At 42.5% G+C, this 13,591-nt stretch overlaps 1 protein-coding gene across 1 annotated transcript in view; it reads right to left on the minus strand.

Annotated features, from left to right (window-relative positions):
• mocos (molybdenum cofactor sulfurase) overlaps positions 1-13,591 on the minus strand; it is a 226,215-nt gene that overhangs the window by 47,901 nt on the left and 164,723 nt on the right. The window contains exon 9 of the mRNA XM_080208753.1: positions 24-186. Within this exon, the coding sequence (XP_080064879.1) occupies positions 24-186 (163 nt within the window). The remainder of the gene's footprint in view (positions 1-23; positions 187-13,591) is intronic.

Raw genomic sequence — 13,591 nt, forward strand, 5'->3', positions numbered from 1 at the left:
GCCTTTTCTAATAAATTGCTAACCTTCTGCATTGATGGTCATGATCCCTTGATCTAGGTCAATGTGTGGACGTATCAAACAAAGTCTCGGCTCCTGCTTTTGGCTAATACAGACACCATTTTGGTTGACAATCATCCAATTACGGTCATACAATAAGCCTTGCTTTCCAATGGGCCACTTCTTAACCTGTAAAGCAATAGAAAAAGACACAACTGTATCTTTCACACTGCAAACAGCACACAAAAAAATCATGATATACATGTCAAAGCAGAACTGATTCTTGCATGTACATTATTCTTAGTGCAAAAGGAAACTGCTCTGTAATTTCACTGTGAGCTACCTGCAACTTAAAAAGAAAACTGGCATGTAGGTTGTTCTGGTAAATTTAACATTTATTGCCCTTTTCTAGATGGCAACTGTGTGGCTTATTAGGCTACTACAGTGAGCAGTTAAGAGCCAACCACTCTGGTGTGGGATTTTTCTCATATATTGGTCAGATTGGGTAAGGATAACAGATTTACTAAACTAAAAGACAATTTTTTTAATCCTAAAGTTCATTATCCTTTTTGCTGATAACAGTTTCTTTTATTAAACTTGCTCCTCTTCACAAGACATTCAAATGTGAACAGAAGTCATTTTACTCCTCACACCGTTCTTGTCCCACACATATCTTCAAAGACTTAAAATCAATATATAATCTAGCTGCCTGTCAAATGATAACTTTTGAACATGCAGGAAAGATTATAGGATGGCCACATCATTGTCACCAGTGATGTTCTAGTTTGGAAAATGCGGCAATGCAGTGACGTACAGCTGCTGTAACCATTCAGTGGGAATTGTGTGGATGTGAACCTGCAGATGATTCTTTGCTAGCCTGCAATAAGGTGCCACCAAAAAGGTAATTGGACGTCAATTGGGGGAAAAGCAGTTGCTGATCTTGGCTTACACAGAGGTTGGGATCATCCCAGTTCTGCGGGGTCAGCTTCAAAATGAAATTGGGAGGAAATGCAGGGAAAGGACCCGCAAATTTTTAAAAGAGACACGATTCCACCCAAATAGTGCCATTCCCGTGCTGCCAGTTGTTTGATGGAGTTTTTACAGATCTGCAATTTGCTTTGTAAAAACCTAGTGCTTGTGGAACAAGTTCCCATCGGCCTACCAAAGCCTGCAGATTAGGTTTGATAATGTAACGGCAGATGGAGGGCACCCGGCTCTGGGACCTACTGATTTTCCTTCACTTTCACCAATTCAAATTGAAATAATCTTGCTGTGCTGGCTGAAAGCCAATCCCCAAAATTAATGTTAATTTGATCACCAGAACCTAGTCACTTAAAATGCCTTAGCAAAGTGGATGCCCTGAGCCAAAATACTGAATTTTGGGAAACTTCAATTATGGGAAAGCAAGTCTTTGTTAGTAAAGGAATTTTGCTCTGATATGGGAAGCATATTCTTTGAAGGTTTTGAAAAATACTCACTTCATGGCACTTACTAATGTAATAAACATGTGGCATTTTCACTGCACCTTTTTATATTTTTTCCGAACACAATAAGCATTCTGATCATTCAGATTCATTTATTTGAGGCTTCCATTCCAACTATGTTCAATCACTTCAATACCACTTTTAAATGGAATTATTTTTATTGCTCTTACATCCCAGACACAACTTCAAAGCAGTTCTTTTTCAAAAACAGCTTTGATGATAAAAACATACTAATTCAAAATGTCAGATCAAAAATGTAGAAAAGAGAGCTTCACAGCTATCCTCTGGTACCCTAAACCCAATCTCTAGCAAATACCATTTTATTAAAGATAAATGATAACAGAAGTGACTTCTAATTTAAATAAAATCGTATTCCACAAAAGCTTTGGTCCTTCAATGAGGACAGGCACATAATTTTCTTCAGGGAATCTGCTGATCACTCAAGAATCAAAACAGAGAAAATGTACAGAAATAGTTTAAATCCTGTTTACGTAATTTCTGTGAATTTCCATGAATTTACTCTCATGCTATCTCGGATGATTGGTAAAAAACCCATGAAAATTCAACCCCAGCAGGTCTTCATATTGATTTTGAGCTTAAAATAATAGATTACAAATTCCAGCAGTGGAACTTGGTTATCTTTGCACTTTGCACTTGCACTTTGACCAAAGTTCAACTTGTGTTTTACCAGTGATACAGACCTGTATTTATTCTTTTGCAATTGTGGATTGTTTGGAGATAGGTAAGAGTACAGTGAATAGTCAACTGAAGGGTGAACAAATTCGACGACATGCATTTCAGTAGCATTTTTGATGTAGAAAAGGCATTTCAGAGATTTATATTCAAAACGCACACTGAGCTAAAGTAGAAGGTGTTAGAAGGAGTGACAAAAGCTTCACTAAAGAATTGAATTTTTGGATGATTTCAAGGAAGGAGAAGGAGAGGTGAATAGGTACAAAGGGCCTATACAACTGAAGCCAAAACCCTTTCAAACAGGTATACCATTTTGGATATTCTTGATGGGGATAGCCTGTCAGGAGGAGATACGAGCAGCAGCCAGGCCTGTGGCACCACATCTGGTTCTGCTGAACAGCAGGGTCGGGCAAAGAGCAAGTGAGCAGTAGTAATAGGGGACTTGGCTAGACTGGCATTTCTGTGGCTGCAATTGAGACTCCAGGATGGTGTGTTGCCTCCTTGGTGCCAGGGTCAAGGATGTCTGAGTGGTTGCAGGACATTCTTAAGGAGGACGCTGAGCAGCCAGAGGTTGTTGTACGTATTGGTACCAATGACGTAGGTAGGAGAAGGGATGGGGTCCTGAAGTGTGAATATAGAGAGTTAGGCAGAAGACTAAAGTGCAGGACTTCGAAGGTAGTAATTTCTGGACTTCTACCGGTGAGAGGAGAAACAGGAAGATTAGGCAGATGAATGTGTGGCTTGAGAGCTAGTGCAGGGAGCAGAGATTTAGATATTTGGATCATTGAGATCTTTTCTAGGGAAGGGGTGACCTGTTCAAGAGGGACAGGTTACACCTGAACTGGAGGTGGACTAACATCCTGCAGAGGAGATTTGCCAGAGCCACTCGGGAGGGTTTAAACTAGTTTGGCAGGGGGGTGAGATCCAAAGCAGTAGGGAGATAGAAGGAAGGTTGAGGACAGCACAGAAGTTAAAGAGAGCATATTAAGTAGTAAAGGCAGCATCGGTAATGCTGGAAATAGACAGATCAGACAAAAGCAAGACAGAGAGCAAGGGACCTGATGAAGTGTATCCCAGAACATTGTGGGATGCTATGGAGGAAATTGTGGGTTCCCTAGCCGAGATATTTGAATTATCGATAGTCACAGGTGAGATGCCTGAAGATTGGAGGGTGGCAGATGTTGTGCCTTTGTTTAAAATGGCCTGCAGGGAAAAGCCTGGGAATTACAGGCCAGTGAGCCTCACATCTGTGGTGGGTAAGTTGTTGGAAGGTATTTTGAGAGACAGGATCTACAGGCATTGAGAGATGCAAGGATTGATTAGGGACACTCAGCATGGCTTTGTGAGTGCAAAATCATGTCTCACAAATTTGACTGAGTTTTTTGAAGGGCTAACCAAAAAGGTAGATGAGGGCAGTGCACTTGATGTTGTCTACATGGACATTAGCAAGGCCTTTGACAAGGTACCGCATGGTAGGTTGTTGCATAAGATTAAATGTCACGGGATTCAGGGTGAGGTGGCTAAATGGATACAAAATTGGTTTGATGACAGAAGCCAGGGGGTGGTTATAGGGGGTTGTTTTTCAAACTGGAGGCCTGTGGCCAGTGGTGTGCCTCATGGATCGGTGCTGGGTCCACTGTTATTTGTCATTTATATTAACAATTTGGATGAAAATTTAGGAGGCATTGTTAGTAAGTTTGCAGATGACACCAAGATTGGTCACATAGTGGATAGTGAAGAAAGTTACAACAGGATCCTGATCAGTTGGGCCAATGGGCTGATAAATGGCAGATGGAGTTTAATTTAGGTACATGCAAAGTTGGTAGATTGAATCAGGGCAGGACTTACTCAGTTAATGGTAGGACACTGGGGAGAGTTACAGAACAAAGAGATTTAGGGGTACATGTTCATGGCTCCTTGGAAGTGGAATTACAGGTGGACAGAGTGGTGAAGAAGGCATTCCGCATGCTTGGTTTCATTGGTTAAGACACTGAATACAGGAGTCGGGACTTCTTGCTGAAATTGTACAAGACATTGGTAAGGCCACACTTGGAGTTCTGTGTACAGTTCTGGTCACCCTATTATAGAAAGAATATTATTAAACTAGAAAGAGTGCAGAAAAGATTTACTAGGATGCTACCGGGACTTGATGGTTTGAGTTATAAGCTGAGGCTGGATAGACTGGGATTTTTTTCTCTGGAGCATAGGAGGCTGTGGGGTGATCTTATAGAGGTCTATAAAGTAATGAGGCGATAGATCAGCTAGCTGGTCAATATTTTTTTCCCAAAGGTAGGGGAGTGTAAAACTAGAGTGCATAGCTTTAAGGTGAGAGGGGAGAGATACAAATGTCCAGAGTGGCAATTTTTTCACACAGAGGGTAGTGAGTGTCCGGAACCAGCTGCTAGAGGTAGTAGCAGGGTTGGGTACAATTTTGTCTTTTAAAAAGCATTTAGACATTTACATGGATAAAATGGGTATAGGGGGATATGGACCAAGTGCGGGAAATTGGGACTAGCTTTGGGGTTTAAAAAAAGGGCGGCATGGACAAGTTGGACCAAAGAGCCCGTTTCCATGCTGTAAACCTCTATGACTTTATAACAGTGGGAAAAGCAGAGCATGTATATGAGATCAGAATCAAAGGAATAAAGTTTGGGGGTTTTTTGGGCTCAAGGAATTCATAGAGGTAGGGAGGATGGAGACTATAAAATGAGTTAAACATGAGAATGAACATTTTAAAATAAATTTGTTGTAGTTCAAATGCTATCATCGCTCTGTGATGACACGAATGTGGCTAAGCGAGACTTGGTGCAAGATGGGGCGTAGCATCTCTTTTGTTTATTTATGCCTCTATGAAATGCCATATGACATTTTCCAACCCACCCCATCCACCATAGGAGAAAGTGCAAGCAAAGACAGAGGGTGGAATTTTCCCGTGTCCCCCCCCATGGCAGGCTTAATGGCAGATGAGGGGAGCAACAATGTGGGAGGAAACAACAATCTGTTTTATGTTGGCTTAAAATAATATTGGAATCTTCCATTCCCGCCCACTCATCATTTTGTGTCATAATTCCCGTCAGAGCGGGAATGCAGCATGAAATGGTCTGCATCCCATTAATGAGATACAGATTAAGGCCCAATTGTGATCACCCCTTTCCCACATGCCCGATTGTTTGCACCTTCAGTGGGAGATCATGCCAGTCCAAAACATGTCTGGAGGAAAGTGGTGTATACATGTCGGCATTTACCTTAAGAAAGCCTTGGAGTGGAAATCTCCAGCAACTGTGGATCTTGGAACATGCAGCAGTGGGTATGGGGAGCATTGATCAGGTGGATCTGCCAGCTTCAGTGTTTTCAAGGAGGTCCAGTTTCCAACTTAAGAATGTTCCTGGAAGTCTATCTTCTTTCTTCAAAGGTGGGTCAGATACATACAGATATCTTTTATAGATATCATGCTGGGGCATGGGCTGTCCAGCCGCCAGCCACATGAAATGTTGTAAAATCCCCCACTGCAAACTTAATGCGGTTGGGGTCGCCTGTTATGGTGCAAATTCCCAACAGCCTGTACGATGCAAAGTATTCCCTATCCCCACCACAGGACTTAATCCTGTGATAGAAACCTCCACTCGAGAGGTTTTGTGGGGGAGAGAGAGGTGGTGCTAATTGGAAATGAGCCACAGAGGCTGCTGAGTGACTCTGGAACTTTGTCCCATTTGTGATATGACAGCAAAATAAAGAGTTGCCTTTATACTATTCATTCCTCTCCCCCTCACACCCCATCCCTGCCAACTCATGCTACCTCAAGTCCCTCACCCCTGATGTCCCTCTTACCTTGCATGTCAAGCTATGGCCTTGCACCCACCAACCGCGCTGTCAATCAATCAGCCAACAACGCATAGCGAGACTGGCTGAGAGCCCAGGCATTCATTAGGGTTTTGAAATAAATTCACCCCTGGAAGAACATTGCGTGATTGACAAGGACAAAGTAAAGGGACAAATCTAATACACATAGTAGTTCACAGTAATTACAAATATCATGATTCTCCTCAAAATGTCAAAACCTGTCCTCATCATAAAACCATTCCTAAAACATGCCCACCATATCTTAATATGGCATCACTAAGACTATCAACTTGCACTGTTACTGCTGGCTTTTTAAACTGAAAGGGTAGCCGAGCACAGGCATAAATGCTCACAATGGGAAACTTCTGCCAACAGAAGTTTCAAAACGATGCAGGCTCTTGGTCCTGCCCATCTCAGAGTTACCTCATGTTTTCACCTCAGACATTGCTATCAACCAAATCTATTACTTTAAAAAGATCACCAACCTATAAATCATATGGGATACTTGAATTGGTATGACTCCTTCACAGGAAACACTTTGAACAATCTCTGCTTGCAGGAAATTAATACTTATCTGAAAAGGAATGACAGTCTGGACTGAAAGATGCTAAAGGCTCTACTTTTAGGAGGCATTAGCACATTTAACTATCCTTTGTTTCACAGGAACAACCGACAGGCATATATTAATAGCTCTGGTACGTCAGGTTTAATGTGTATTTTCAGCATAGTGATGAAGCAGCTAGTAGCACTTCATTTAACCAAATGTGCCATGACCTCAAAAAGAAAGAAATAAAATATTACACCATCAACAATTAGGCAGAGAAAGAATGGGCATGTAGTAAATAGAGGGAAAAATCAATGGTGGAGGATTTTGTTGATGGTGAATAAACTATGATTTGATGTTGGTAAATTAACATAATTTAGCATTTACTAATTTGACTCCACCTAGTAGGTAAACAAAAAGGGGTAGAATTAGCTTTCGTAATAGTGAATATCTAGTCCTACAGATTCTGATGAGACTTGACATTAATAGGATTAATTCCTCTGTAGTTCATGTAAATTTGCTAAGATTGAAGCGCTTTCTTCACGGTACCTGAAGATTGAAACACTATTGAATAGGAGTAATATATATTAAGAATTTTATAGCTATTACCAGAAAAATGTTCCTGCAGATCGGGAGACATTTTGTCACAGATTAGGTGCATTTGCAGCATGCAACGTAAGAGCTGCAGGATCTTCAAACCTCTTTTATTCCTGACTGACAGATCAAAGACATAAACCTGTTTTCCATCAGCTACTACAGCTAAGAGTAATGCATATGCAAAAAACAAATTCAGAATAGTGAATATACCAGACAGCTATTCAGTAAATTGATGGAACCAATGGCAAATTAACTAAATGGACTGAACATGAGAATAGCAATAAAATTTAAAGGGTGACAATAAAGGGGTGTTCATGTGATTTATAAATGTCTTCTCAGATGTACTAAGCCATCAAGTGATATTTTCATGTTACATTGGAGCTAAATTCAAAAGCACCTGAAGATGGACAATAGCTAATTCACCCTCAAAGCAGGCAACACTCCAAATTTGTCCTGCCTGTTGTTTTAAATGACCACAGCATGCATCCAGCATGAACTGTGTCAACTACTAGCTGAAAGTCTTAGCAGGGATTCAATATTGTGAGTGGCTAGTATTAGGTAAAACTAGTCTGCACTGCTTGAACTGTAGTGCTTTGTGGTTGGAGCAGATGCTTGCAGGAAGTGAATCTGACTTCCGAAACAGATGGAAAGTGATTCTTTGTACACATGCTCACAGAAGGCAATGGGACCAGATATGTGTGGAGATCAGTGCTAGTTGTCAATCCCTGAAGGTCTGGATGTAGTGTCACCATATATTCAATCACGTCACGTGTGGTCTATGTCAAATAATGTGACTTCATACTACAAACAACACCAGTTGCCTCAATTGCATCCTCACGTACTACAACCTTATCCTTGTGCCTTTCAATGGTCAGATACCAAAGAGGAAAAAACTGGTCAGGCAGTGGAGGTATAGCAAGAAGGTAATGATGATAGAATCACAGAATCGCTACAGCGCAGAAGGAGGTCATTTGGCCCATTGAGACTGTACTGACAACACTCCTACCCTGGCACTATCCCTGTAACCCCATGTATTTACCCTGCTAGTCTCCCTTACATTAAGGGGCAATTTATCATGGCCAATCCACCAAACCTGCAAGTCTTTGAAGTGGGAGTAAACCGGAGCACCGGAGGAAACCCACATTGACACGGGGAGAATGTGCAAACTCCACAGTTACCTGAGGTCAGAATTGAACCCGGGTCCCTGGTGCTGTGAGGCAGCAGTGCTAACCACTGTACCACCATGCCACTCATGTGCTGTGATGAAGACTTGTGCTCTAGTACTAGGTGCGCTCTTAGCCAAACTGTTACCATCAAGCTACAACATAGGCCCATGTAGAAAATTGCCTCGGTATATCCTGTCCATGAAAAGCAAGACAAATTCAATCCAGCCAATTACCATCCAACCAGCCTGCTAGCAAAACAATAGGAAGTGTCTTTGACAGTGCTATCAAATGACACACAGGAATAACCTCCTGACTAATGCTCAGGTTCAGTTCCACCAGGACCTCTCAGTTGCAGATTTCTTTACTGCCTTGGTCCAAACATGGACAGAAGAGCTGAATGCAAGAGGTGAGCTGAGAGTGACTGCCTTTGATTTCAAAGAAACATTTAACTGAGCTGGCATCAAAGAACCCAAGTGACATTGAAATCAATAGGAATTGGGGGAAACTCTCCACCAGTTGTAATCATACCTAGCACAAAGGAAGATGTGGTTTTGGAGACCAACCTTTCCAGTCCCAGGGCATTGCTACAGCAGTTTCTCAGAATAAAGCCCTTGACCCAAACATCTTCAGCTTCTTCACCAATGATCTTCCCTCCATTATAATATCAGAAATGGCAATGTTGCCAATGATTACACAGTGCTCAGTACCACTTGCAACTCCTCAAATACTGAAGCAGTTCTTGCCCACATGCAGCAAAACCAATAGCAATCAGACTTGGGCTGATAGGTAGCAATAATAAGCATGTCACACAATGCTAAGCAACTCTGGGAAATGTTTTTAAAGGGTGCTTTGATCTCTGATAAAAAAAAGAGCTCCATGCCCTCCACACCACATATATTCTCCCCCCTCCCACACACACACACAAATGCACACAGAGAATAAGTGGAACCCCACCCCACGGAGCTCTCCAGAGGGGCCCCCCTTGGTGCTGGGGGCAGTGCCAGGTTAGTCCCCTTTCTCCTTGGGGACATTCCCTGCTCTACACTTACCTGTGCACCCTAGTGAGTTCCCTTTGCCTGGTTCATGTTTTGCAAAACCTGTAGTAAACTTGCCAATGTCACATCATACTACCAAGGGGAAATTCCTAATGTGGGGGGGATGAAACAGCAGGGAAGCCTGCTAATTATATTTTAATGTATGGAAATGAGGATCCCCACCTTCTTGGGAGGAAGCTTTATTATGTCATTTGCAAGGGGGCATGAAAAATCCTGCCTTAGAGAAAATTTAGAGGAAATTCGATAGAGGTATTCAAAAACTAGGAGGAGTCTAGACAGAGTGAATAGGGAAATTGTTCCCATAAGTAGAATGATCAAGAACTAGAGGGTGCAGATGTAGGATAATTGGTAAAGAAGCAACAGCAGTGTGAGAAAAAGTATTTTTATTAAGTGAGTCATTCAGATCTGGAATGCATGCCTATACTGTATATACAACTAGAAAAAAGGAGAGAAGTGTGATAATGTTAGTTTTAAGATATTGATATTATAGATAGTACAGCAGTTTGAAGGATGATATTACAGGATTAGGGACTTAGAGTTCAAAACAAAAGTAAATTATTTCCCTCGCAGAAGAAATACATTAGCTTATATTTGAGTTACAAATGTACTTGCTTTTGATTACCTTTAATTATTCCCAATTAATTAATTATTTAATTAATTATCAGTGGTAGTCACTGAACTTTAAATCAATGGATGAGTTATAATCCAGTCCATGAAGACTGGCACATAAAGAGTTAATGTGTAATGACGTCAAATACAGCTCACAAAGCGATGTGAGAGAACAAATTACCTACACCTAGGGGTCAGTCTAGTGTTAGGTAGAGACATGTGTAAACGCAAGCATGGAGACAGCTCCTAGCCTGGACCCTTATTGTGCCTATGTATATATTTCTAGTAATTAATAAATACTTAGTATTGAACTACCCAAGACTGTGAATACCTTAAAAAGGCCTACCGAACTATGCCCAGCACCTTACACAACTATAGAGGCAGAGAATTGCCTTAATAGAAAATTAAATCAGAAGTGAATAGAAAGTTGCATACCAGTTGAATGCTGCATCTCACTTATGGCAGTGATGGCAATCTTAATTTTTACAGCAGCACTGAGACTGTAATCCTGTTTCTTGAGACTCTGAGACCCGTCTTTACTGGCGCCAGTAAAAATGTTGCTGCCTAATGTGCAGACAGCTAATCTTTATTGTGACTGGCAGGCTGAGGAACTCAGTCTGTCCAAACACAGCACAAAGCACTATTATGTATGATTTAAAATATGGGCATTCTTCAGCATTCAAGAAAGGTGTGGCAAGTGAAATGCAGGTTGAGAATAGTGACATTGAAATGTGCACAAAATAGCTATTTCTAATGCTCTGAAATCTTTCAAACAATAAAAATAGGTGATTCTCCAGCAGCATTGTGAAGTTAAATTTGACAGTGTAATGTGCATTCAAATAAAAGGCCTGGAGTTTGTGAGGTTGAGGTGTTTTCTTCAGTGCTATTTTCCTCAAATTGGACAAACCAGTTGAAGTGATCCAGGAATTTAAAGCACGGGTTACATCAGCACAAACTGAATTTCCAGGATATTTTGTGCTGCCTTAAAAACCGTCATCAGCTTCATCTGCAAAACTGCCCACATCGCTGGATCAAATTCATCACCATTGCACATTTCTGCAAATTGCAAGCCTTCAGGCCAGTGCTTAAAATGATTTTTTTTTTAGGTGCAAGGGCACCTTGGAAAGCTTATAAATATGAAAAGCATTACTAAGAAACAGACTACACTAGGCCAATGAAAAACTGCACAATTGTTTTTTAATGTATTTTCTAAGTATTTAAAGTGAGCTTACTAGATATGGAGTCGATGAACAAAACTGGTAAAAGGTCATCAACCTGAACTGTTGGGTGGATTTTCTGGGCCAGATTTTCAAGTCTTGAGGGGCACCTGGATCTTGCTGCCAGCATGCCAGCACATTCTGACCCTGAGCGATTTTCAAAAAGGCGTTTGTTTGCTCCCTGCCTGTGAGTGACAGGTCGCCAACGAAGTCGACTGTGTCAACTGGAGTCTTTCAGGCAGCAGGGGGAGTTCCCAGGATGAAACAAAACCAGTGAGAGGAGATGACCTGCCAGCAGTAGAACTAAGGGCCAAGGCTCCAGTGGGCTTTCTTAACAACCCTTCCCTCTCAACTGCCAAAGCATGATTGCTACAGATCACAGGCCTCCCTGTGGAGGAGATCCTCTTCCCTCCTATTGGCTCTCCTGCCTTGGAAGACCACCTGCTGTCCTTAATTAGATGGTGAGCTCTCCCCCTGGCCAATGATAGGCCTTCATTGAAAAATCACATTGGAGGTTATGCCATGTGATGTGCAGCTCCTGTTTGTTGACCTGAGGGGTCTTTGTAACTTTTTGCAGGCGTTGCCTGTTTTTTTTTACCAGGACCTGCTTGAAGTCTGGGACATGGTCATCTCATACCACAGTTCTCCCCTGCCAGGAGTAGTGGCTGTTGTCAAGCAGCCACTGCTCACAAATCTAGGTGACTAGGTGGCTGGCCGAAGCTGTGGCTGTCAGGGTGACCAGGGTCAGGGGCATGCTGGATGGTGGAGGTGTAGGCTGGATGACGCTCATGAATTGGCTCAATGCATGGCAGTTAGTATCCAACACACAATTGATGCCATACACAACCTCAAAACGGTCATGTTCAGACTCAATGTCACACATGGTTTTGAGGAGGTGCAGCTGTATTGTGGACTCCCTTCTGAGCATAGCCCTGCACAGATGGAATTTTATTTTGGCCCCAAGCCCAAACCTCCCGCCCTCACTTATCAAAGGCTGCAGCCCCACAGCCTGTGTCGCATCACGGAAATAGCCTCCATGCCTTTTACCACTGCAGTGAGGGATTTCATGTATGGACTGCTGCTACATGTCTACCACTTCCTTGCACTTTCCCGGACATGCCGTGGCATGCCTTATTGACGTCCAGCAGCAGAGGTCCTTAGTGGAGCTGCCTCTATGGAGGAATCCTCCCCTTAACTTTGGGGACCTGGGTTGGAGGGTGTTGCATGCAGCTGTCCTATACAACTAGCTCACAGGCTCAAGAAACCTGCCTTTGTGCAGTCTTGTGGAGTTCATAGACCATGCTTATATAAGTTGCTTTAGGCAGCACTCCTTTTTAATTATTTAGAAAATGTTCTGTTACAGTTTTGTTTGCACTTTGGCCCCACTCTCCTGATCTACAGGCACCCGGTGCAGAGGAGGATGGGGAAGGAGGAGGACCTCCTCATGAACCTGCTTCCTGGCCTGCCTAAACTTGCTGTAAACAGTCTAGGCACAGTAGACCAAGGGGGTTCTCCAAACTAACTTTCTACCCCTCTACTGCAGTTACATTTGCAGACTTGGGAAAAGGACATGCTGTGTCCACGGGTATTGCTGAGGCCTTCCATTTTTGTTGGACACCACAGGGACTGGAGACCTTTAATCACCTTTTGGTTTAATGTTTTAAATTTCATTTGTGATTTGTTTTTGTTCTGGGCGGTACCGTTTTAAGGGGCTGCCCCTCTTGCTTTGTCCCTCAGTTTACTTAATTTAGTTTAATTGGTTCAATTAAGAGAGTTGGGTTCTTCTGGCATCAATTCCATCACCCTAAACAGAAAACTCAGCCCTTAGATCCTGCTGAAACAGTGGGACAATCAGGAACCCATTTGATTTAGTGGGCTGTGCTGAAGCTCTTTCACTGAGCCACAGCACTAACATCCTGCCTCCAGGTTGCCTGAAAAATAAGGGAGGGCCAGTGGGGTAACCCACTGAATCATTTATTGTAGAATCTCCATTTAAAGGAACTCTGGTATAATGACAATGGGAGCAGTAAATGTTGCAATGGAATGGAGAAAACTGCTGCAGGATGTAAGGAAGATGCTAGATGTCTCCACTCCAGTTTTTGACCTTTGAGGTAAAGATTGATCTGGTCAGGGCCAGAAGAGAAGTCCTCTTCCTTGAGAGCAACGAGAGGATGTCAACCAGGCTGACCAACTAGATCTGGCTGGAGATTTCAGAAGAAATCTGAAGAAATGTGGTTAGCACTGCTGCCTCACAGTGCCAGGGACCCTGGTTCAATTCCAGCCTCGGGTCACTGTCTGTGCGGAGTCTGCACATTCTCCGCATGTCTGCGTGGGGTTCCTCCAGGTGTTCCGGTTTCCTCCCACATTCCAAAGATGTGTAGGTTAGGGG

The sequence above is a fragment of the Carcharhinus amblyrhynchos genome, chromosome 2 (assembly GCF_965287045.1).
Source record: "Carcharhinus amblyrhynchos chromosome 2, sCarAmb.v2.hapA, whole genome shotgun sequence".
Taxonomy (NCBI): Eukaryota; Metazoa; Chordata; class Chondrichthyes; order Carcharhiniformes; family Carcharhinidae; genus Carcharhinus; species Carcharhinus amblyrhynchos.